Here is a 26,076-nt window from a genome sequence, read left to right as displayed (position 1 = left end):
TCGCACAAATGTCATATATACGGACACCGACGTATTTTGGACACTTGCACATTTTTAATGCCAGATATGTTCGTACTTCGTAACTCATATCCCTTCTCCATCAAACTCATCCACCATCTATTCATATGGTCACCGTCGATGCACCGGCCACCTCCCCATCTCAAGAAAAGACAAGGAAGGTAACAGTGTGTTCACTCGTTGACAACGTTCAACAACTGATGTGAAATAAACATGTTGATGTGTCATGTTTTAATTGGAAAACAATACCAAGAGGATCTATGGTACTATTTATATGTGCCATATTTTAATTACAAAATTAATTACATGTAACTATTCTTTTAACTGGAGTCGTATGGTGTAAATACCTTTATTACACATAATCGACTCTCGAACCTAAAATCTGATTTTTTTTTTTTTTTGGTCAGGTAGCTTAGTGGCTAGAATTCACCTTAAAAGGTGAATAAGTGGGATGTCTGGGGTTCAAACCCCGGCCCCTGCATATAATAATGCATTGTCCTACCAACTGAGCTATGCTCACGGGAAAAAAATCTAATTTTAAAGACCATTTTTTCTTTTTAAAGCGTTTATCATATGTTTTTCGTATTTTAATAAACTTTGATGGCAACTTCATTGTTTTCAAACAAACCTTGAATTTTTAGGCCGTAACAACTGGTCCTTCAAAAAATTTCTATCATCAAATTTAGTTTTAGCGTTTATTTTGTGTTAAGAAAAATAAGAATTTGCGATCATCTTGCAATGTGTATACTTTATGTTGCGTTGTATTCACATGGCACACGTTTTATTTGTTTAAATATTTTAATTAATATCAATTACATTTTTTTTACATGAATCAATTAATTAAAATTTAAGGTGCGATCATACCAGCACTAATGCATCGGATCCCATCAAAACTCCGCAATTAAACGTGTTTGGGCGAACGTAGTATTAGGATGGGTGACCTCCTGAGAAGTCCTTGTGTTGCACCTCAAGAAAATTTAAAAGATGTTTTGATTTATTTTTGTAAGGATTAGAAGCTGTTTTTATTTTTCTCATTGACTTATGAAATTGAAAAAAATTATTTGATCGTTATTAAATATATTTAATTATATTTATTTTTTATTTTAATATTTTTAATTTTCATTAATTGTAATAAAATACTTATTTTATTTTATGATAAAATACTTATTTTAGTTTATTTTTATTATATATAAAGTTTTTGTATAAAGATATTTAAGTTATATTATTTTTCTTTTCTATCATGTTTTGCTTTCATTTTATCTCATATCAAACTACTTAATCATCTCTTCTTTTCACTTTCTTTTCTTTCTTGGATAAATATGTATAAAAAAAAAAAATGTTTCTCTCAGGCGATATTTTAAGCGATTTTAGCACTGTTACCTTCTCCTTAAGTTTTCTTCTACCACCTTTCCCCTACTGCCAACCATGGGCGAAGCCACCACCCGGCGAGCCCGGGCAATCGCCCGGGCTCGACCGATACTTTCTTTATATTTCGCCCAACCCAATAGCTCATTAACCCACTTAAAAAATTAATTTTTTGGGCAAACTCAATATTTTCACACAAGCGCGCACAAGAATTCTTGGCTCTATAATTTTTGCCCAGGCTATGTAAAATTTCTTGCTCCGCCACTGCTGCCAACTACCTCCTAAAACCACCATCAGTACACAATCAACCACCCCTCAAACCATCATAATTCCATGGCCATGCTTACAATCACAACCAGAAAACCCCCCTGCCGAAACTCAAAAACTAACTATTCCCAAAAGATCGTTTGCTAATGCCTTAAACAATGTTTGCGACATACTTGTTTCTCAGCTTCCCCAGCTAGTGAGCAAAGGTGAAAAATAGCTATTAAGATACCTGAAGATGAATATCAAGTAGGTCTAGCTGCATACAAGCACAATTTATATGGAAGAGTGTTATGGCCTTAGGGTTCCACACCTTTAAAGGTTAATGACTTGAAGAAGAAGTTATCTCCACTCTGGAAGTCTATTGGCAAGTGGGGGATCACCTCTTTGGGGAAATGTTTTTATGAAGTCTGTTTCTCATCCCTTGAAGATGCTCAAAGTGTTAGATCTTTAGGATCTTAGAATTTGAATCCTAGTTTTTTTGAACTTTTTGCATGGACAAAGGATTTCAATCCAAATTTACAACAACAATCCTCGTAACAAGTTTTGTTAAGGATTTATGGTCTCCTCAAGAATGTTAGAGGCTAAAAAATTTGTTTTCCATAGTAAGTAGTGTAGCCACCTTCATATGCAATTATCATATCACTAATACACCAAAATTTGATAGAGAACTTGGCCATCATAATTTTATGTTATGATAATCTGCTTGACACTTGTTATTACAACATCTGGATTAGTCACGAGATCAAAGTTACTGTAAAAAAGCAAAAACAAAAAAAGAACATGTCAATGTTAACAAGGAAAAAGGTCCAAGGAAGAACACTAATCAAAATAAGAGGCAGTAGTATTTGGTTACCAAGGACAAAATAAACGAGAAAGTTGTAGAAAAAGATACTAGATTGACAGCTGTTAATGAACCAGAGGTGAATTGAGAAAGTTAATGAAGATTGCACTAAGGCAAGTGATGACAATCAGTCATACACTATTTTTCGAGTCTTTTTAGTTAGATTTTTGGTCTATTTTTATTAGTTTAGTATTTAACTTAGAGTCATTTTAAATAAATTGTAGTTTTTGATTTATTGAGTCAAATTATATATTAGGAGTAGTATTTTGTATTATTAGTGTGAATTGTCACATGAAATGTGGCATAGAATAAAAAAATGGAGGCACGTGATTGGGTAAAAAGAGGAAAAGCAATTAGCTTTGCAAAATTATATAAAAGGGAACACGTGGCACACTATAAGTGGAGGAAGAAAAACTATGATGCTGAAAGGTTGTTTAGCTAGCACGTACACAGAGAGGAAACCAGACGATTGGGCACAACAGGAGCTAGTTTCACGTTTTTTGGAGAAAGATCACGGAATGGAAGGAAAGCCAGAAGCAAAACCGCACGCACGCATATGGAAGAGTAGCATCATGGATTGAAGAAATTTGATGAGTAAAACATTTCTCTTTCCAATTTCTTTTAACCTTGTTGTTTAAATTCTTTTATCATGAGTGGCTAATTTCCATTGATTAGGTCATAGATGATTTTGTTCTAGCTCATGACTATGTAATCTGTAACTCTGAATTATCATGAATGTTATTTCAGTTTATTCAGTATAAATTGTGCGTAATGCTTTTATGATTCTGACCCAATATAATTGATCTTAGAGATTATAGGACTGCTGACACCAGCTTATAACTCAGACCTATTTATATTGTTCAACTTAACGGATGATCTAGGGATAGAAAATTGTTAGGTTGTGATTGTAAAATTAACGGACTTAAAACCTTTGATGATTATAGGTTCACCTAAGGAATTAGGGAATTATAATCAGAGAAGAGGGCTCTGAGTCAAGGGATTGACCTGAGCTATTTTGTTAATTGTCGTAAACTGAATAACATTTGTATGATTTAGGTGCATATTACTAATGAGTAATGGACAGATGATTCGAAAGATCTAATTCTTTCCCTTAACGTATTTCAAAACCAAATTTATTTTTCAGTTATTTATTTATCATTGCAACCAAAACCAATTTGCCTAAGGCAACTCCCTATTTACATACATCTTGAATATTAATGAAATTGGCAAGTAGAGATTAGAACACTCCCTATGGATACGAATTAAATTATTACTTCGATATAAGTTAGTACACTTGCTAAATTTGTATCAGCAAGGGCTAGCCACCCTAGGGATAAAGTTCATGATAAGAATGATGAAAATTGGATCTGGAATGCAGTTGTTGATCAAGACTCAAATGGTTCAGAGTTTGTGGATACTACTCAAATAAGCAATGACGAGGAAGATCAAGATGAGATACATGAGGTTATGATACAAAAATCCTCCCAAATAATGCAAAGAACATCTAATTATGGAAACAAAAGCATGTAGTATTCATCACAAAATGAAAAGCTGACAACAAATAAGAGAGTCCAAAGAGATATGCGATTTTTACACAGTTCACAGGTCAACCTTGTTGATCAAGAACTAGAAGAGGAATGCAATGAATTTTGAGAAAGAATGTGGTCCCTGAAGTCATTATTGATATGGAAGAGCATGATGAACCATTTCAACTGGCGACTCACAGAAAGAAAGGTAAGAAAGATAGTAATGTCCATAATAAAACCTATAGCACGAGGTCTAAGGTTGAAAAATACAATCTTGTTCCATGAAGTGTCTATGCTAGAATGTAAGGGGTATAACCAACTCCCCCCCACAAGATTTCCCTAAAAAGGCTTCTAAAGACCAATAAACTTGACTTTTGTTTTATTGGTGAACCATGGTTAGGGATGACAAAAATGGTCAACCCGTCTGCCCCGTCAATAACTCGCCTAAAAAGGGGCAGAGCGGGGCATGCTAACTAGATATGTAGAGTTGAAAATCTCACCCCACCTCGTTTTATGACGAATTGGCGGGTTGACCCGTCAATAATTTTTTATAAAATTTTTAATTAAAAACTTCACATAAACAATATATAAATTTAAAGCCAATTTAAGAAAATCTAAATATATAACTAATGACTTCACTAAAAATACGAAAAATAATCACTCAAACATATAAATTACATCATCTAAAAATCTATAATAAATCAATAAGATATTCAAAATAAAAACTTCATGGGTTATCAATTGAGTAATTGTTAAAAATATGAGGTTAAAATCATGAAATAAAAGTGAAAAAATTAATTGAACTTTTATCCCAATATACGGAGGTGAAAATTGGAAAATTGACTGTGTCTTATGAATAAAAAGAAGTGAAAAAAAGAGTTTATTTTTAACATATTAACCAACGGGCCAACCCGTTGCCCCGTCACCACCCCACTTTTTAGCGGGTCAGGCGGAGCGGACACCCTACTTGTGGCGGGTTTAAAATCTCAACCCACCCCGCTAAAAAAGGTGGGTTATAAAACGGGCCAACCCGACGGGTCCAACCCATTTTGTCATCCCTAACCATGGTTGAATATAGGTCACTTTCCAAGAAATTGGTTTTCAATACATAATCTGAAAATCTTTGCTTTAAATGATAAGAATCCCTTACGTCATAACTTATGGTGCATCTGTTCCATCAATCTTAATTTATGATTTGATGCTCAACATGTTACTTCCAAAATAGATGATTGAACCGTCATAATATTCCTAAAAGGCTCTAAGTCCTCTAGAAAGGCTCTAAGCTCTCCAGAAAGGCTCTAAGCCCTCCAGAAAGGCTCTAACCCCTTCAGAAAGGCTGTTAGACCTCCAAAAGGTCTCTGGCGCCCTCCAAAGGGACTCATAAGCCTTGGCGCGCTCCCTTTGAGGCGCCGCCTTACTAGACTTCTAGAAGCCTCCAGAAACCGCCTAAAAAGCTCCAAAATACACAAATACCCCTATTGCTTGGAAACTAAGCAACCAAAGCCCAAGCTCATAGCAGGCTATAAATACCACTCTTGAGAGCATTCTCAAGGCATCTAATCATCAGCCTAAACCTTAGAATCCTAGTATCCCTTACTGTACTTTTTTTGCAAGTACAGTTGCCGTCGTCTGTGGGAAAAGGTAAAACTAGCCTTGCCCACCATCTCTCTGGATCGCAAATCGCGATTCCGAGACCGTTAAACCGCAGAACATCCGGACCGTAAAGACCTTTTTTTACGATTTGGAAACCCCACCCTTTTTCACCAACCTAGATTGCACCTCACGTACGATCTAGAGAAAAGCCTCCCATCATGGCCACACAAGAAGAACTGGAGTCTATGCGAACCCAACTCGCTCAGCTGAAGGAGCACAACGACGCCCTGCATGCGTCGATGGAAACCATGCAACAAAAACAACTAGAAGAAATGGACGAGTCGAACTAGGGCGAGATGGACGACCTAGAGCCGCAACCGCTGTCCGCCGAAATCTGGGGCGCACCAGTTCCGGAGAACTTCAAACCCCCTCACCTCTCTGCCTTCGACGGAAAGAGCGATCCTATGGAACATGTGACGGCCTTCAACACTCGCATGGCCGTAGTCGGAGCCCCAGACTCCCTTAAATGTAAACTTTTAGCCGGAACCTTCTCCGACGCCGCCCTGCGATGGTATATGAATCTCCTGCGATTCTCCATTCTTAGCTATCAAGATATGACGAGGAAGCTCATCCAACAGTTCTCTGCTAGTCGCCATCGCAAGGTCCCAGCAACCAGCCTTTTCAATGTACGCCAGGGGCACAACGAATCCCTCAGGGACTACCTAGCTAGGTTTAATGATACGACCATAAAAGTGATCAACCCCAACCAAGAGGTGTTTGTGGGAGCCTTCCAGAGCGGACTAAGGGCAGGACAGTTCAACGAATCTCTGGCCCAGAAACCTGCTGATTCTATGGAAGAAATTATAGCCAGGGCGGACTGTTACATCAAAGGCGAGGAAAGCAACGCAGAAAAGAAAGTAAGAGATGCCAAAGAACGCGCGTCCAATAGCACAGAGCGGCGACCTTATCAATCAACAGCTGGCAGAGACCGCACCCCTATAGAAGACCAGAAAGGCGACCGTACAATCCGTATCCTCAAAGAGACTTCACACCCTTGAACACCAGGCCCGAGCGTATCATGAAGGAAGTTTACGAAACAAAGCTGATCCCAGAACCCCCCTCGGGCCCGCAACCCCGTCATGGGGAGGGATGAAGACAAATGGTGCAAATATCATAAGGTACGAGGACATGACACCGACTCATGCATACATCTTCGCCAGGAAATCGAGATGCTGATACAAAGCGGAAAGTTAAGAGGATACTCCAGGGACAGGAAGGGCGAGAACAGACAAAGAACAGATGGTAAGAAGGAGGAAGTAAGCGAAGAAAAAAGACACACGTTAAATACTATTTCGGGCGGTTTCGCCGGAGGAGGGGAGTCAAGTTCGTCTCGAAAGAAATATGTGAGACAGGTAATGTTGTGCCAAGAGTATGAAGAGATGGATCAGAGGCACGAGCCTGACGTAACTTATACGTCCAAAGATTATCGAGACATCGTACCCCACAACGATGACCCCATGGTCGTCACTTTGCAAATCTTCAAGTGGGACATGAAGAGGGTGTTGATAGATCCAGGAAGCTCTGCTGATATTCTTTATTATGACACATTTGATCGAATGGGATTAGACCCGGAACAGTTACAACCTTTCAAAGGAGCTCTGGCGGGATTCACAGGCGAGCAGGTTCATGTAAGAGGTTACATCACCCTCAAGACAACCTTTGGAAGCGGGACTCACGCCAAAACCATTCGTGTCCGGTATCTCGTCGTGAACTCGCCCAGCCCCTACAACATCATTATAGGTCGCCCTGCTTTCAACCTGTTAGGCGGTTTCTTATCCACTAAATTCCTGGTGATGAAATATCCTCTTGATTCCGGGAAGATTTGAACCATTCGAGGCGATCAGAAACTCGCTAGCGAGTGCTATCATAACAGTTTGCGGCTACAGAAGACTAAGAAGAAGTCAAGTAGTGAGGTAACACATGAAGTTAACCTGATCGATCTTGACCTCAGGGAAGACTTCCAGCAAGAACGCCTAGAGCGCATTGAAGAATTAAAAGAGGTCTCCATCGGACCAGAAGCCCATCATACAACGAAGATTGGTACGTCCCTATCCCCTGAAGAAGAGATCGCCCTAGTAAACCTACTATAGAGAAATTTGGATCTCTTCGCCTGGCATCCGTCAGAAATGCCAGGGATGGATCCCGACATTGCTTGCCACCGCCTCTCTATCAAGCCTGGTGTGAAACCAGTGGTACAGCGAAAAAGGAAGATGGTTGAAGAAAGAAGGAAAGCAGTGGATGACAAAGTAAAGAAGTTGGTGGACGCTGTAACACCCACGTCGTGGCTTTCGATATCCCGCTAGGTGGATACGAAAGGTTCCCGACCTAAGGGGAACGGTTTAAGCCGCAAGGGACCCCCACGACAATAGTAGGAACCGAAACACATCGGAATGAGAGGGATCCGGAGGCCGTGTAGGTATGGGACTACATGGTTGAAGGAAGGCTTATAAGAATTGTTATGTACTACCCATATCAACAAGATGCATCTTCTTTTCGGGAGCTCAATCCATAGGAACTCCACAGTTAAGCGTGCTTGGCTTGGAGTAGTACTAGGATGGGTGACCTACCGGGAAGTTTCCCGGTAAGCATGTGAGTGAGGACAAAGCATGCTGAAAAGACTCGTGTTGGTTTGTGGGGTCAGTCGGCAATCCTGTAGGCAGTCTGGGATGTTACACTTGGTATCAGAGCAGACCTCTCCCAGTACGGTGTGGTTCGGGGACGAACCAGGCGGAAGCTGGTGGGCATGTAACACCCACGTCGTGGCTTTCGATATCCCGCTAGGTGGATACGAAAGGTTCCCGACCTAAGGGGAACGGTTTAAGCCGCAAGGGACCCCCACGACAATAGTAGGAACCGAAACACATCGGAATGAGAGGGATCCGGAGGCCGTGTAGGTATGGGACTACATGGTTGAAGGAAGGCTTATAAGAATTGTTAGGTACTACCCATATCAACAAGATGCATCTTCTTTTCGGGAGCTCAATCCATAGGAACTCCACAGTTAAGCGTGCTTGGCTTGGAGTAGTACTAGGATGGGTGACCTACCGGGAAGTTTCCCGGTAAGCATGTGAGTGAGGACAAAGCATGCTGAAAAGACTCGTGTTGGTTTGTGGGGTCAGTCGGCAATCCTGTAGGCAGTCTGGGATGTTACAGACGCCCACTTTATTAGTGAGATAAAGTACCCTACATGGTTAGCCAACACCGTCCTTGTTAAAAAGGCAAACGGGAAATGAAGAATGTGCGTGGATTACACTGACTTGAACATGGCCGGCCCTAAAGATCCTTATCCTCTCCCCAACATTGACCACCTGATCGACAGCGCCTCAGGTTACAGAACCCTGAGCTTTATGGACGCCTATTCAGGTTATAACCAGATACGGATGGATCCCCTGGACGACCCAAAAACGGCTTTTATGACCAACACTAAGAATTATCACTACGAAGTCATGTCGTTCGGTCTAAAAAACGCAGGCGCTACTTTCCAGCGATCCATGGACACGGCGTTCTCTACACAGATAGGGCGGAATCTGGAGGTATGTATTGACGACCTGGTAGCAAAAACAAAAGAAGGATGCAGTCACACAGTTGATTTGGAAGAAATTTTAAGCCAAGTTCGAAGATATAGGATTCGTTTGAATCCAGCAAAGTGTTCTTTCGTAGTGCAGGCGGGAAATTTTTTAGGTTTCCTCCTAACAAGACGAGGCATTGAAGCAAATCCTGATAAATGTCAGGCGATCATCGACATGAGAAGTCCCTCTAACATTAAGGAAGTGCAGCAACTCACAGGGAGGCTAGCCGCTCTGTCTCGTTTTTTGTTATGCGCCGGCGACAAAGCCTTCTCTTTCTTCGCCTCCATTAAGAAAAAGGAGAAATTTGAGTGGACTCCAGAATGTGAAGAAGCTTTCCAGCAAATCAAGAAGTTCCTATCTAGCCTGCCCGTTCTTCAACGGCCAAGTCAGAACGTCGTCCTTTTCTTGTATTTGGCGATCTCAGAAAACGCCATGAGCACAGTTCTGGTAGAAGACTCGGAAGCAGGTGAAAAACCAATTTATTTTGTCAGCAGGGTGTTCAAGGGGGTAGAGCTGTGATATCAGAAGATCGAACGTCTTGCTCTTGCTGTCGTTGTAACAGCAAGAAAATTTCGCCCCTATTTCCAAAGCCACAAGGTCGTCGTAAAATCCGATTTCCCAATTAGACAAGTTCTAGGAAAGCCAGATTTAGCCGGAAGAATGGTGGCCTGGTCCATAGAGCTCTCGGAGTACGACGAATTCGTACCAAGAGGGAGTATCAAATCCCAAGTGTTGGCAGATTTTGTAGTGGAGCTCGCCTCGCCGATACAGGAAAAGGCCCCTTTCGTATGGCTCTTATCCGTAGATGGATCATCTAACCTGAAAGGCAGTGGCGCAGGCATAGTCTTGGAAGGACCAGATGATATCCTCATAGAGCAATCCCTCATATTCGAATTCAAGGCAAGCAATAACCAGGCCGAATACGAAGCTTTGATAGCCGGCATGACCCTGGCACAAGAGATGGGAGCAGCGAATTTAAGAGCCAAAAGTGACTCCCAGCTCATAACGAGTCAGATCACGGGCGAGTATCAAACGAAGGACGCCAACTCACCAAGTACTTGGGTAAGGTACAGAGCCTCGCCAAGAGATTTAGCTTCTTTGAAACAATCTATGTGCCATGGGAACAAAATTCCAGAGCAGATTTGTTAGCAAAACTCGCCAGCACCAAACGACCAGGCAACAACCGAACAGTTATCCAGGAAGTAATAGCAGCGCCCAGTACAAGGGTGGAAGAGGTGCTTCAAGTTGCCCAAAGCACAGGGGGCTGGATGGAGCCACTGCTTCGATATTTGACTGGGTCATTCAAACCCACCGAAGGCTAGGAGGAACAGACAGTCAGAAGGCGAGCATCGAAGTTCGTTTTGGTTTTTGGCAGACTCTACAAAAGGCGCCGCACAACTTCCTTATTACGATGCTTAGGGGAAGATGAGACGCACTTAGTTCTTTTGGAAGTGCACGAGGGCGTTTGTGGCAGCCATATTGGCGGACGAGCTTTAGCAACCAAACTCCTCCGCGCCGGATACTACTGGCCCACCATGCTTCAGGATAGCTCGAATTTTGTAAACAAGTGTGACAAATGCCAAAGGTTTTCCGACAGAAAGCACGTCCCAGCTCAGGAGTTGACCTATGTGTACTCACCATGGCCTTTTCACAAATGGGCGGTCGACATTGTTGGACCTTTTCCCCTCGCCCCAGGGCAGCTAAAGTTCCTCATAGTAGGAGTAGACTACTTCACCAAATGGATCGAGGCAGAAGCGGTCGCCAAGATAACTGCACAAAGAGTAAAGAAATTCTATTGGAAGAAGATCATATGTCGTTTCGGCCTACCCAAATGCATAGTGTCTGATAATGGAACCCAATTCGTAAGCTCAACAGTGATAGATTTCTGCAAGCACCTGGGGATACAGACAAAGTTCGTCTCTGTAATTCACCCGCAAGCCAACGGGCAAGCTGAGTCAGCCAACAAGGTTATTCTTAACGGGATCAAGAAGAAGCTAGAGGCCGCCAAAAGTTTATGGGCAGAACAACTTCACGATGTAAGAATAGTCCTCAAAGTTAATAATTTCCACATTAAATTTACTCTCGCTTCAACGTTATTTGCACTACTCCTGAGAATAGTTTCCAAGTTAATTATCACTTTCAAACTACTCTGCTCTATATGAACGCTGTATCAGTCAATATAAGTACAGGTACTATGGTCCTACCACACTACCCCTCATTCTACAACCATGGAAACACCATTCACTATGGTCTACGGCACGGACGCCATGCTACCCGTGGAAATAGACACCCCCACTTGGAGGCGGGATATGTTTTCAGAAGAAGGTATGCGACTAACATTTTTGTGTGCAGGGAGATATTGTTATTATGAAACACAAATTTAGGTATTATTTCTGTAAAAAAAGCTAATGAAGTTGGTCTGGCGGTAAGCATGGACGTCATTGATGAAGTTAGAGAGCAAGCACATATCAGGGAATTTGCCGCCAAGCAGAGGGCAGCTCGACGATACAACTCCAGCGTAACGCCCAAAGAAATGAAATAAGGCGATCTAGTCCTCAAGCAGGTCGTCGCCCCAACAAGGATAGGAAAACTCTTCCCAAACTGGGAGGGACCGTACAGAATTTGGGAAAAATGCAATCACGGGGCGTACAAGTTGGAAGAACTAAACGGGGAAATCGTACCTCGCACTTGGAACGTGGCCAATCTGCGCCACTATTATAGCTGATTTTCTTTTACTTGCATTTTAAATTTATTGTGTCCCAAATAAGGATGATGTAAAGTCACCACTGCAACTATTATTTATTAACATTATCAATAATACAGGGTTAGGGTGGCACTCTTTTCCCCTGCAATGGGCAGGGGTTTTTAACGAGGCGCCCTTTCCTTTTTTAAATGACTCTCTTTGCGTTTTTTCTTCTCTTATACAAACAGAACTAGCCTACGTAAAGAACGAAGATGATCCAAAGGATCTGCGAGCCCCCATCAATGCCAACCTTGATAAAGGCTCTGGCAAGGGTCGACGATAAGCTCGCCGCGAGCCCCACACCTCCAACCTTGATAAAGGCTCTGGCCGGGTCGACTGTAATAACTCGCTTAAAATTAAAATTGAAAGAACGAAGATGATCCAAAGGATCTGCGAGCCCCCATCAATGCCAACCTTGATAAAGGCTCTGGTAAGGGTCGACGATAAGCTCGCCGCGAGCCCCACAACGCCAACCTTGATAAAGGCTCTGGCCGGGTCGACTGTAATAACTCGCTTAAAATTAAAATTGAAAGAACGAAGATGATCCAAAGGATCTGCGAGCCCCCATCAATGCCAACCTTGATAAAGGCTCTGGCAAGGGTCGACGATCAGCTCGCCGCGAGCCCCACAACGCCAACCTTGATAAAGGCTCTGGCCGGGTCAACTGTAATAACTCGCTTAAAATTAAAATTGAAAGAACGAAGATGATCCAAAGGATCTGCGAGCCCCCATCAATGGCAACCTTGATAAAGGCTCTGGTAAGGGTCGACGATAAGCTTGCCGTGAGCCCCACAACGCCAACCCTTAAAGGGTTCTGGCGAGGGTCGACAAATAATAAACTCGCCTAAAGGCAAAAACAACAGTCTTTTGAGCTGAATCAGAATACCAAGTGTTTACTGTAAACACCCATTTCGAAATCGACATCACCCGTTAAAGGAACACTATTGAAACAGATTCAAATCGACAAAATAACAAAGTCGTAAATTACGCATCACCACATACATAATCAAGAGCACAATAAGCCATAGCAATAATCGAAATACACAAGACGAAGCAATTTCTTCATCAAACACGAATTAAATAGCCAGCTTAGAGTCATTGAACAACCAAAAGTCTAGAACAAAATAAACATTGTTTAAAAGGCGCTTCGCAGAGTCGCCAAAATTAAGTTACATAGCCAGAAGGAAAGAGAAACAAATAAAAACAAGAACTATTCGTCGTCCACCAGCTTGCCATCAACAACGATCTTAAAAGGGTCGAGCTCGTCCACTTTGGCCTCAGGATTAAACAGAAGAACCTGCTCCTTAGCACGCCTAAAACCGTTCTCAAAATACACCGCCAAAGAACGCCTTCTCTCGTCCACTACCAATTCAGATTTCTCTAACGCAGCTTTAATCTCCTCCTTCTCGCTTTCGGCTGCCTCTTTAGCCTGCTTCATCTCCTCTAGGGTGGCCTCCGCAGTTGCTTTGTCCTTCAACGCCTCTTTAAGGCGACCTTCTAGACCAGTGGATTTATGTTTCCACTTCTCAACATCTTCAGCGGCATCATTGTACCTTTTCTCCACCAAGTCATGCTTTACTTCCAAGCAATGGTTCATCAGCATGATTCTCAAAGCTGCAGGGTTAGCATCCGCCACCACTCCAGCTTCCACATCCACCTTCGTGAATGGCACCTGTTCTTTCATGTACCTACAGGTCCCCAAACAATAAAATCACAAAAGTTCAAGTCTAGCCAGCTCAAGTAAGACGAAAACCAAGAAAGCAAAGAGTAACAACATACCGGCAGATGTCGAATCCAGAATGCCAGAAGGAGTCCATCACTTCATCATTCAGCGAAGTACCACCTATTTCCTTTCCCGAAGGAGGGCGACCGCTGCTAGGCTTAGACCCCCGGCTTGTCCTCGCTTTCTTGGACGAAGGGGAGCCCGCCGAAACGTGAGCATTCCCTTCGCCAGCACCCTCTACGTCATCCACCTCGATTATATTAGAATCGCCCTTGCCGGAATCCTTCCTCTTCAGCCTCCTCAAAGAAATGCCTGCTGGGCTGCTGGACACGTAACCATCAGGATTTTTACTTTGCTCCAACTCAGCCAAGTACTTCTTCATCTCCGCGCCGGTAAGAGGCAACATTTCGTCTGCACAAAGTTGAAAGAATTCAGGTAAGTAAACCGAACAAAATGACAAACAGAACAAATATGAAACTTTTAAAAGACACTCGCGCAAATAGGCGGTCAAGCGGACAACGTCGCCTTCCCTATTTAACAGGTCATGAATGTTCGTCAGGGGAACCTTCTCCAAGAAATGAGCTAGCATAAACTCATAGGGCGACATTTCGTCCAAGTCATACCCTCTCACCGCCAGAGGGGTGTTGGTCCACCGAAGAGGAAATTTTGGCTCGCCGCCCACCAGAATTGAGGCTGTTGTATCACGCCATTCCTTCTTAAAATTACTTGCATAAGGAGGAAAAAGCCTTTTCCTTGAATGGGCGGGGATAGCAATCCACGTCCCTTTATGGACATCCTTAGTACCATAAAAATGAAAGAAGACAGCAACGGAGGGCTCAAGACCCAGCGATTTACACAGGATCTCGAAGCCTCGAATGAACGCCCAACTATTAGGTCGTATCTGCGTGGGCGTCACGTTAAGAAATTTCAACACATCCATCTCAAAAGGCGTAAAAGGCATTTTTACGCCAAACTCCTCCAATACGGCGGTATACACGAAGTAAGACTCATCCCCTTCGCCAGCCATCTCTTGGTCGTACACACGCTTGCCAGGATCACAAGAAGCAGTACTACGTCTTCTTCCTGCCCAGTGGCGGAGATATCAAATTTGCTACGAAACGAATCCATGACGGAAACATCAACGTAAAGTGAATCCTCTGCCAACACTTCTCCCGCGAACGAAGACATCCCTATTGACCTAGAAGACAGATTTCCTCCTATTGATCCACGAGAAGCGTCTTGAAATGGACGAATTTCCCAGCACTCGTCCTTTTTTACTGTCCCTGAAGTGGCAGACAGAAACACGCAATCACTGTCACTACCTGAATTAGTATCAGACTCACTCGATAAATCGCTAAACAACTCTTCCCCGAAAAGCCCACTGTAATAAACATCCCAGATGATAATTCTGTCAGGGCCCGTGGCATGCTTCAAGCATTCCTTTCTCAAACGATCCTTTTCAGTCGGATCACTGGGTTGAATCAACTTTCCCTCACCGTCGCACTCTCTAATTAGAACCATCTCCTACTAACGCTTTCGCTTGAAATATAAAAATACGCAAAAAAAGAAAGTATGAAAGGATAAGTAGTCAATAAGTACCTGTGAAAGGGAGGAGGACAGATCTTTAGAAGCTATAAACCGACGAAGCAAAAGGAAAGAGAACCAGAGGAGAAGACAGCGAGGAACGTTGGAGAAATGAAAAATGAGAAATGAAAACCTTGAAATGCGTTCTTAAAGGAAAGCAAGAGTCGCCTTGGGAAGCGTGTCAGGCACAGTTAAGATCAGGAACGTGGCGGCCATCAATGACTCATGGAATATCAAAAGTCCGTAGATACACTAAGAGCGCCCTGAGGAAATCGCCATACAAAAAGGAACATACGAGACCGCCTACTGGCGACCTCCTTCAAGCGAGACACACACGAAGCAAACTCGGGTCACAAACCATCTCGCCTTGTCCCAAGACTCATGCTTGGGGAGCTATATATATGGTCCAGCAGCACACAGTACACGCACCCTCGGGGTCTATTAAAACATTTCCTGACAGCCTCAGTACAATGCTCCAAGTTCAGGACGTATGTCTAACCTCGGGATCTCCAGAACACTCAGAAATCGCCCTAGAAAAATCCTTAGAAATAACTGGCTGCATGGTAGGAATTCGTGAAGCCAAATCACTTCGCTTTGTCCCAAGACTTGTGCTTGGGGGGCTGTGAACCACCGTGACGTTTTTTAAAACACTCAGATGACCCCCAGACAGACTTTTCGCATGTCATCATCACTTCGCCTTGTCCCAAGACTTGTGCTTGGGGGGCTGTGAACCGTCATAATATTCCAGAAAGGCTCTAAGTCCTCCAGAAAGGCTCTAAGCCCTCCAGAAAGGCTCTAACCCCTTCAGAAAGGCTGTTAGACCTCCAAAAGGTCTCTGGCGCCCTCCAAAGGGACTCATAAGCCTTGGCGCGCTCCCTTTGAGGCGCCGCCTTACTAGACTTCTAGAAGCCTCCAGAAACCGCCTAAAAAGCCCCAAAATAGACAAATACCCATGTTGCTTGGAAACTAAGCAACCAAAGCCCAAGCCCATAGCAGGCTATAAATACCACTCTTGAGAGCATTCTCAAGGCATCTAATCATCAGCCTAAACCCTAGAATCCTAGTATCCCTTACCGTACTTTTTTTTGCAAGTACAATGATAATGACAAAAGTTTGGCCATTTTAGCTGTTCATGCGTCAAAAAATTATGTTAAAAGAAGAGTTCTATAGAAAACTTTAACTGATGTTCAAAATAGCCTAATCTTTTCATGGTCATGCATTGGTGATTTTAATACTATTTTTGGTGCACATGAACATAGAGGCGCCCATTCTCTTGCGAGATTGCCTATGAAAGAGTTTGCAATTGGTATGACAAAAACAAATTATTTCACTTACCAACAACAGGTTGTAGTTTCACTTGGTCCAATGGAAGAGGATGCTCTCATCTCACTGAAAAAAGACTAGATAAAGTGATCTACAATCAGTCATGCTCAACCCTAATCACATTTCACTATCATATTTGACTTTCAGACTCAACTGGTCAGGTATGCTTCTAACTTTAAGTTTTTAAAAAATGTGGTTATTCAATAAAGATTTCTCCAATTTTATTAAACAAGTCTGGAGCACCCAATTTTTTGGTTCACCTATGTTTGTATCAAGTCAAAGACTTAAATTACACAAAGGTGAACTAAAACCCTGGAATAAAAATGTTTTTCGAAATTAGAAATGCAGTTTTCTCAATGAGCAGAGCAAGCATTTTTCTTTCAAACTTACTAAGAGTTAATCAAGGAAGATGTTTCAAATGTTGTCCTAAATTTTTTTCCTTTAAAATGTTTCAAATATTTTAATTATTTTATTAGTATATTGTCGTTTAAAATGGATAGTTCTTGTACATATGAGTTTACTTTAAAAGAATGACCAAAAGTGAAGATGAAAATTTTTTAGATGACTAAAAGTTGAAGAAAAATCTTAGAGGTACTAAAACAAAAAGTTCACATATTTATAGGGACGAAAAACATATTTAACCCGAAAAAACAATGTCATACTTTTGTCACTTGAATTTTTAGTCCTTAATCTCACTTATTAAATTTTTTTTGATATGTTTTTAGTGGATTCTAAGGTGAGGGCACAATTACGTCCCTCACCAGTGAAAATAAACCATCATATTTAATCAATGTTTCAGATTCCTTAAAGATAGAAGTAAGACCATCTACACATTCTCACACTCAATGTTGTCCTTGAGACAAAATCCATTGAGAAGTTTTTGATTCAGAGACCCTAATCAATTCTTCAAATTTCGTTATATAATTCTGAGAGAGAGAGCAATTCACAAGAAGATTAAATCAGATTACGATAGTGGTTATTCATCCTTGAGAAAATGAGACGTTTAAGGATAACAATAATGTTAATATAATGATGGAAAAGGTTTTTGCTACCATGCTATGGAAAATAAAATTTAGGCTTAATTATACATTTGGTCCCTTAATTAATTTTCAGGTTTCGTTTTGGTCCCTTAATTTTCAGGTTTCCATCTTCACTTTTCGTCACTCTTTTAAATTAAACTCATATGTAGAATTCATATTTTTTTTTAATAAAATATTGCAGAAAAATTCATAATATTATAAGAATCTCTCCAAAAATAATTAGAATTTTTTTAATGAATCATGAATTTAATATGAATTTTTATATTTTTTAAGGTAAAAAATTCATATTTAACCCTTTATTTTATGAGGATTAGGAAGTATAGGGTGGATTTTCCCTTTAAAAATTGATTTTCAAATTGTAAATAGCAAAACGGTCAGTTTCAAACATCGACTCCTACGTATATTGACCAACGAAAGAAATATCTACGAATGAATTTGACATGCAAAAATAAATAAAAAAAATACAAATAAAATTCATTTTTTCTCGTGTTTTTTAGTGAAACAATTTTTAATCAATTTTTATTTATTTTTGTTTGATCAAATTTTACTTACTTTTCTCCTGTTATGTCTGGAAGAGTTTGTGGAGCGTCAAAGATGATGTCCGAAATGGCTTTAAGTGAAGCATAGGAACAGGAACTAGTATCTCAGTTTGGGATCCAGCTTGGATTTCGAACAATTACTTTATTCCCCAACCATCTCATATGAATCCGGCTTTGGCTTATGTGAAAGTATCAGATTTGTTTTTCTCCAAATTCAAAGCAATGGCACATGGAGAATATTTACATATTGTTCGATGATATCTCAGCTCAGCATATTTTAATACCCCTTTGTTTACTTCGGTTTGGAGGTTCGAAAAACATGGAAATTACTCAGTTCGTAACGCATACAGAGATATCATAATTAGTAGTAATAATGTCCAACAACACGGTATTGACGGCCAATGGGAACAGATATGGCGGTGTAGAGCACCCCCTCACATTAAGAATTTCTTATGGCGTGTTGCTCGTGGCTGCCTACCATCACGTGTTCGTCTCCATTCTAGGGGCGTCAACTGCACTGTTCAATGCCCGTTTTGTGATGAGCAGGAAGACAGCTTGCACGCTCTCTTTCTTTGTTCAAAAGCATGCAATGTTGGCAACACTCAGGGTTATGGAACGAGATTGCAGCTGTGACATCAAATGTTGGAAACATATCCAATGTCTTCTTCGACATCCTTCAGCGAATTCAGAGTTCCAAAATTCCTCTATTTGGCACTCTCATGTGGAGTATATGGAAGCATCGGAATAAGGTTTGGAATGATGTCTCTGAAAATTGTCAAACAATTTTTCATAGAGGCACAACGTTGTTAGCTAGTTGGGAGAATGCTCAAAATTTGAAAACAACAACATCTATTTCTCAAACCAGTAGGCAAAATGTTAGTTGGGTAAAGCCTTCTCCAGGTAGATATAAATGCAATGTTGATGCCTCTTTCTACGACGCTTCTAACATAGTCGGTATAGGTATGTGTATCAGACATGCTGAAGGAGCCTTTGTGTTAGCTCGCACTGAATGGTTTTCCCCGATCGTTGATGTTGATATTGGGGAAGCAATTGGTCTGTTAAAAGCAATGGAATGGGCAAGGGACCTACATCTTCTCAATATGGATTTTGAGGTAGACTCAAAAACTGTTGTGGATAACATCTTCGGAAAGCAGATTGGTGTATCTGATTTTAGTGTTATTATTACTAATTGTGTACACCTGCTATGTACTGATCTTATAAACTCTGATGTGAGTTTCATTAGGAGACAAACAAACGAAGTTGCCCATAGCTTAGCTAAGACGGCTCTGTTGGAAGCTAGTTTTCCAACATCTCATCTTATATTGAATTCTCTATTATCAATGAAATGCATTAAGCTTGTTTCTTAAAAAAAAACTCCAAATTACATAATTTTTCCTTTAAGAAGAGGAGGATTTAAATAGCCAAAACAAAAATTTCCAAAAACTTTTGTCTCCTCCCCCGTCCCCACCAACCTTATCAATATATCTCATCAAATTTGATAACATCACGCATAAAAGGACATTTGGAAATTTCTGGTTTCAGGACTAATTTCAATATTTCATCCATACAAAAAACATATATCACAACAATTTAATTTTCCCATCTCTGAAAAAAACAATTTAATATTTTTTTTATAATACACTAATATAAATAAACTTTCGGCCACTAAAAACCACAGAAATATACATGTTCAATTCAATTTTTTTATAAGTTTATTCAACTCATCCTTCAAAAAAAAAAGTTTATTCAACTCAATTTTTTTTTATGCAAACAAACATATTCAATTCAATGAAAATTAAATTTCAAATTTTATGAATCACTATCACATATTTTCATTGGCTCCCAAAGACTTTACTCGTGAGTCGTTACTTTTTTTCCCCTTATTTCTCTTTTCGACTGAATTGGAAGTTATTTTTTTGACAAATTAATTGGACAACCTATTCTTTAGGAATTTTCATTTTCCTTTGCATTTAGTCCATTAATTTGTCTCTATACAATTGTGCTAACAGAGTTGTCCAGATTCAATGTTCACACAACTTTTCATTTTTATTATAAGAGACACACATTTATATTAATTGATCTATTGACATAAAAAATGAAGATTTGAGAATTGCATGTATACCCTTTATTTCCCAACATTTCTTCTTAGGGACTGGTTGACAATAACAATAAGTTAAGTTCCTAAAAAAACAATAAGTTAACTTATAGCTTATAATAAGTTCATATGACTAAAAAAACTTGTTTGGTACCGTCATTTTCTTGAGAGCTTATAACTTGTTTTTTTACTAGTTTATAGTGGTTTCTTAAAAAAAAAAACTAGTTTATAGGGTTATTTGATAAGTTTTATTTACCAAACATAACATTAATTCCTAAATTGATATTTTTTTGTATGGAAACTTTATGCCCCAGATATATCTTATTTTATTTAAGTCATAAAGGAAATCAATGAGATGATTGACTATAGGTGTGAAGCATTTAATGGCATTGATGGTGATTAATTTCATAGAAAAATTTGGTTCATCATGGGGTTGAATGTTTTGGTGAATATGATCTCTATTCAACGTGATAAACTAAAGTTCGAACGAGATGCTCATATTTTAATATTCAATTGTGTGTTGAATATAATTTTCTCAACTAAGGAAACCTATTAAAAAAATAACTCATTTTATCTCATTTTATCCAACCAAATTTTTTATCATATAAGTAACAACACGATCTCAAAGATCCTCCCTCCCTCTCATATATAAGTTTTTTTATTTTTTATTTTTTTATATTCATTGAATAAGTAATGTATCTGATATATAATGAAGACCATATACATTAACTATTCAATGAACCTAAAAAAAATCTTTTTTATATACGTGACCGAAGGGAGTATGATTTGTGCTATTGTATTAGTTGAAATTAATTCAATAAATATCATCACATTTAGGCATAAATTATATGATTCTGTAAAATCTATTTGAATTTCAACCAACCATAAGAGAGAATAATTGTGTTAGAAAGTGAGTTCATAACACACCTAAAAACGTGCCACACAAAAAATAAAGAAAATTATGGATCCCTATTGTTAATTACTTAAATTGATGGGTATAGTTGCAAAATTAATCATGTTTGTTTCTGCCTATATTAACAAATAAACCTAACACAAGCCACAACGTAGGGTTACATTACATGAAGAGGGAGAGCCACCAGAGAACAAAAGATGGAAAAGTGTATCTTCTTTGTTCCACTAGTTTTGTCTTTGCCCATGTTCTGAATTCCGCATTGGTTAGAAAAATATAAGGTTCGGAAATTAGATTCTAAACCCTACATTTTTCTCTTAATACTTGGCTACGTAAACCTAAACCCTTTGTTTGGTTGTTTTTGTGTTATATATCTGAATTTGTAAACCCTTTGTTTGGTTGTTTTTGTGTTATATATCTGAATTTGTATGCATTATATAGGTTCTTTCTTTTTGCATGTGTCTTTGTTATTTTGATTGTAATGAATTCTGAGATTTCAAGCTCTTATTTACATGCATATTGATCAATTCTTACCAATATATATTTTTTTTTAATTATTTCTCATTATGTATGATCAGAAATATTGTGATATTTGTCACCTTGATGTTAATCTGATATATTTATTACTGCTTCAATCTTTTTGTTCTATTTGTCTTTTTAATGTTGATAATATCATTTCTGCATGATTTTCCATGTATTAATATGAATTCAATATACAATTTGTATGATTTCCTTTGATGTTTTGTTTGTTTCTCTGATTATGTTTACTAATTTGCAGAAACTTGTAAACACGCCTTTAATTTGTCGGTAGCGAAGATAACAAGTAAACAGGAAATCAATTGTTCTACTATGGAAGATGTCAATCTAAAAGCTGGTGTGAATGAAGAAGATGGTTTATATACAGAAGATGGAACAATTGACATTCACAAAAATCCTGCCAACAAGAAAAAGACAGGAAATTGGAAAGCATGCCGCTTTATTCTCGGTATTAAATTATTAGTTTTATATCTTTCATAAATTTCAATGTCATATCTGATATATATTCCTGGACCGTAGTATTTAAGCACAAGGTGTACTTTGTAACTCTAAGCTTGAATAATAGAAATGTGCGGCAACCGCTCTGCACTCGTAGACATAGGCACAATTGGTTGCGTGTTCTCTGTTTGCTTTTCTAGTATACTTACTCTTCAACCAGCATTGTTGTTCTAACAATTCTTGTCCTAGAATTGGATCACACTAAGATGTGGAAAATGAAAAAATGTTGCAGGAAATGAATGTTGTGAAAGATTGGCGTACTATGGCATGAGTACAAACTTGGTGAACTATCTTGAAGACCGTTACGGACTTGGAAATGCAGCTGCTGCAAATACTGTCACAACTTGGTCGGGAACATGTTACATCACACCATTGCTTGGAGCCTTTTTAGCTGATGCATACTTGGGAAGATACTGGACAATTGCTAGTTTCTCGAGTATCTATGTCATTGTAAGCTCATTTTAAGATAAGATTTGCTTTTTTGTTAAAATGTTTTGATAAAGGCGTTTAATATGCATTCTTTTGAATATCAGTTCATATTTAAACATCTGAGGTTCATAGTCAAAAGGATCAATACTTTTAATTAACAATACGTTTCTTTTTTAATCAAGTAAAATATTGTTAATTTTGTCTATTTTTCCATCAGTGTATTCTTTTGAACTGAAGTCCTGTCTGTCGAGAGTACAATTCAAATTAGCCAATGAACCGTTTACATGAAATTCAAGTAACTGAAATGCTGAATTTTCTGTTTTCGTTAGATAAGCAGTTATTTTCTGTTATGTGTGTGATGTCTGTGAGTCATCATCGATCATATGTGTATAAATACTTGATGTGAATTATACTCTCGACAACTAGTGATTTTCTCTCAATTTTCTCTATTCTTTCTCTCCTTTAATCTCTCTTCTCTATCGATAAGCAAAGTGCGTGTGTGTGCAAGAAAAACATCAGTGAGTTTTTGAAGTACATGGAAATGGTGCCAATTCTATTCTACTTTGAGGACAGTATAGATTTAATCTTAGCTCTAGTTTCATTTTGGAATCTTCAGTTTACTTCTAAACATTTACTGCATTTCAAATTTTCAAGAAATTTTAACTCGGGTACTTAAACTGTGTTTCAGATCATTAGTATCAAGTTAGGACCTGTTTTGATTGACTTATTTGAGTTTATCTACACGCATAAGCATCTGTGAGACTGTTCCGGAGTGCTTATGGAAACAACTCATGACCTGTCAATTAACTTTTAATGTAGTCGTTGTTTGTGTACTTTCCAGGGAATGGCACTTTTAACATTTTCCGCAATTGCACCTGGACTAAAGCCTTCATGTGATACTAATGGGTGCCATCCGACATCAGGACAAACTGCGGCCCTTTTTATAGCACTCTACTTGATTGCACTTGGAACTGGTGGTATTAAACCGTGTGTTTCATCTTTTGGTGCTGACCAATTTGATGAAAACGACGAGACTGAGAGGAAAAAGAAAAGCTCCTTTTTCAATTGGTTTTACTTCTCAATTAATATCGGTGCACTCATTGCTTCCTCGGTGTTGGTTTGGATACAGATGAATGTCGGATGGGGATGGGGTTTTGGAGTGCCTGGAGTTGCAATGGTTATCGCCATTATATTTTTCTTCATCGGTAGTAGATGGTATAGACTTCAAATACCTGGTGGAAGTCCTCTTACAAGGATTTGTCAAGTTATTGTTGCAGCATTTAGGAAACTTGGGCAACAAGTTCCAGATGATAAGTCTCTTCTTTATGAGACTACTGATGTAGAATCTAACATCAAAGGGAGCCGGAAACTTGAACACACAAATGAATTGAAGTAAGATATCAAAACCATTTTTATATTTATCTTTATGAGACTACTCGTTGGCATGTCCTTTTCTTATTCTAAACTTCGTAATTCACTAACGCTAAAGTTTGTTTTATACATTCTTATCTTACATTATAATAATAACTAATAAACAAATTTCCCTGATTTCAGGTGTTTGGATAAGGCAGCAGTAGAGACAGAATCCGACCGGATAAAAGATTTACCGAATCCATGGAGGCTCTGCACAGTAACACAAGTCGAAGAACTCAAATCAATCGTTCGTTTACTCCCCGTTTGGGCATCACTGATAGCCTTTGCAACAGTATACAGTCAAATGGGAACCATGTTTGTGTTACAAGGCAACACAATGGATCAACACATCGGTCCTAAATTCAAAATTCCATCAGCTTCTCTCTCCCTTTTCGACACTCTAAGTGTCATCTTCTGGGCCCCGGTCTACGACCGTCTCATCGTCCCTTTTGCAAGAAAGTTCACCGGCCATGAACACGGATTCACACAGCTTCAAAGAATCGGAATCGGCCTAGTCATCTCAATCATTTCCATGATCGTGGCCGGGATTCTAGAAGTCATCCGCCTCGACATTGTCCGCAAAAACAACTACTATGATCTCGAAACCATCCCTATGTCGATCTTCTGGCAAGTACCGCAATATTTCCTCGTAGGTGCCGCAGAAGTTTTCACTAATATCGGTCAGATGGAGTTCTTTTATGGTCAGGCACCAGATGCTATGAGAAGTTTGTGTGCAGCACTTTCACTCACAACTAATGCATTGGGAAATTATGTGAGTACATTGCTTGTTACTATTGTCACAAAAGTTACAACAAGAAATGGAAGTCTTGGTTGGATTCCAGATAATATGAATAGGGGTCATCTTGATTACTTCTACTGGCTTTTAACCATTCTTAGTTTGATCAACTTCATTGTGTATCTATTGATTGCTAAGAGGTATACATACAAAAAAGTGACTCATCTTAGGTGAGAAATGTACCTAGATGAGTAACCTGAGGAGTTGAAGCCTTTGATTAGTATTAAATAAAGTATTGAGATTTCACTAATATTTGTAAATAAACCTGAATTGCTTAGATAGAGTCGTAGGAAATGTTTGTATCTAAACGGGCAAATATTTCTGTGTGGATGAACTTTTGAGTTTACATCATATTTTCTCTCTTTCTTGTGAATACTGTTTTTGTTTTCCTTCTTTTTCATGGCCATGATAAACTATCAACTGCGGTGGCTTTTAGTGAGAAAGTGTCTCATATGGTTTACAGTGGACCGATACGTGAAAAAAATGCTACTGTTTTAAGCTCTTACAGTGGTTTGTACTGCTCTTGCTAAACAGAATGTCAAAGTATTACTCCTCCTTACAACCACGGCATAGCCTGATCCGTGTTTGTTTGGCAAAACAAAGAAAAACAAATATTAGTGCCTTAGAAGTCAAAATTTTGTTAATTTTCTTGTTTTTGTGGAATCAAACGTCGCTGTCTCACTGTCTCAATTGTAAGAACGTAGAGGATCATAAACTTCTGGCGTGTTTGCATTCTAGTTAGAAAATGGATTTCAAGAAATGTAAGAATGTGAATATCTATTTCTCATGTAACTACTAATAACTAACCATTTCTATGTTTATTTTCTATTTTCTGTTTTACATTTTTAAATTAAATAATTTTTAAAAAATATTCATATGAATATTAAGAATTACCATTCCTCTAATAGGATTTCCGAGAATGTCACTCCTGGATGTATAATTTTATAACTTGAAACATAAACCTCCCAAAGGTGAAGACATAATGTTGTCGAAGTTTTGAGTGATTTTAAAATATTGAACTAGTGGTATGTGGTGGAATGGAATGGGATATATCTTCATTCTACAATGTTTGATTTTCTTTTAGCAAAACTTAATAGATGTCGGATTGAGCTTGAAATCCTTAAAACAATTAAAAAAATATCTCTAATGACCTCGCACCACAAAAAAAAATGTAATATTGAGTTGTTTTCCTACTTTCTAGTGAATG

General features: G+C 39.1%; 4 protein-coding genes and 1 pseudogene across 4 annotated transcripts; all 5 read left to right on the top strand.

Moving 5' to 3' along the window:
• The first annotated feature begins 868 nt into the window (after window positions 1-868).
• LOC146926312 (5S ribosomal RNA) lies at window positions 869-987 on the top strand (annotated as a pseudogene).
• A 4,979-nt stretch (window positions 988-5,966) lies between these two features.
• Window positions 5,967-6,668, top strand: LOC146926311 (uncharacterized). The gene has a single exon (XM_085706884.1). It carries the CDS (start codon window positions 5,967-5,969, stop codon window positions 6,666-6,668), a length of 702 nt encoding a protein of 233 aa, XP_085563010.1.
• An 81-nt stretch (window positions 6,669-6,749) lies between these two features.
• LOC146926310 (uncharacterized) lies at window positions 6,750-7,496 on the top strand. The gene has a single exon (XM_085706883.1). The coding sequence runs from the start codon at window positions 6,750-6,752 to the stop codon at window positions 7,494-7,496; it is 747 nt and encodes a 248-aa protein (XP_085563009.1).
• Window positions 7,497-18,775: 11,279 nt separating this feature from the next.
• LOC146926309 (uncharacterized) lies at window positions 18,776-19,558 on the top strand. Its single transcript, XM_085706882.1, has one exon. It carries the CDS (start codon window positions 18,776-18,778, stop codon window positions 19,556-19,558), a length of 783 nt encoding a protein of 260 aa, XP_085563008.1.
• A 1,787-nt stretch (window positions 19,559-21,345) lies between these two features.
• Window positions 21,346-25,242, top strand: LOC146926308 (protein NRT1/ PTR FAMILY 8.1-like). Its single transcript, XM_085758697.1, has 5 exons — window positions 21,346-21,477; window positions 21,975-22,181; window positions 22,464-22,681; window positions 23,502-24,052; window positions 24,215-25,242. The coding sequence occupies exons 2-5, from the start codon at window positions 22,046-22,048 to the stop codon at window positions 25,041-25,043; spliced, it is 1,734 nt and encodes a 577-aa protein (XP_085614823.1). The 5' UTR covers window positions 21,346-21,477; window positions 21,975-22,045; the 3' UTR covers window positions 25,044-25,242.
• The last annotated feature ends 834 nt before the right edge of the window (window positions 25,243-26,076 follow it).

Source organism: Medicago sativa, chromosome 4 (assembly GCF_051527215.1).
Source record: "Medicago sativa cultivar Bolivia chromosome 4, Bolivia_mono, whole genome shotgun sequence".
Lineage (NCBI taxonomy): Eukaryota > Viridiplantae > Streptophyta > Magnoliopsida > Fabales > Fabaceae > Medicago > Medicago sativa.
Note: the sequence above shows the minus strand (reverse complement) of the source record. Positions and strands in the feature narration are given on the sequence as shown.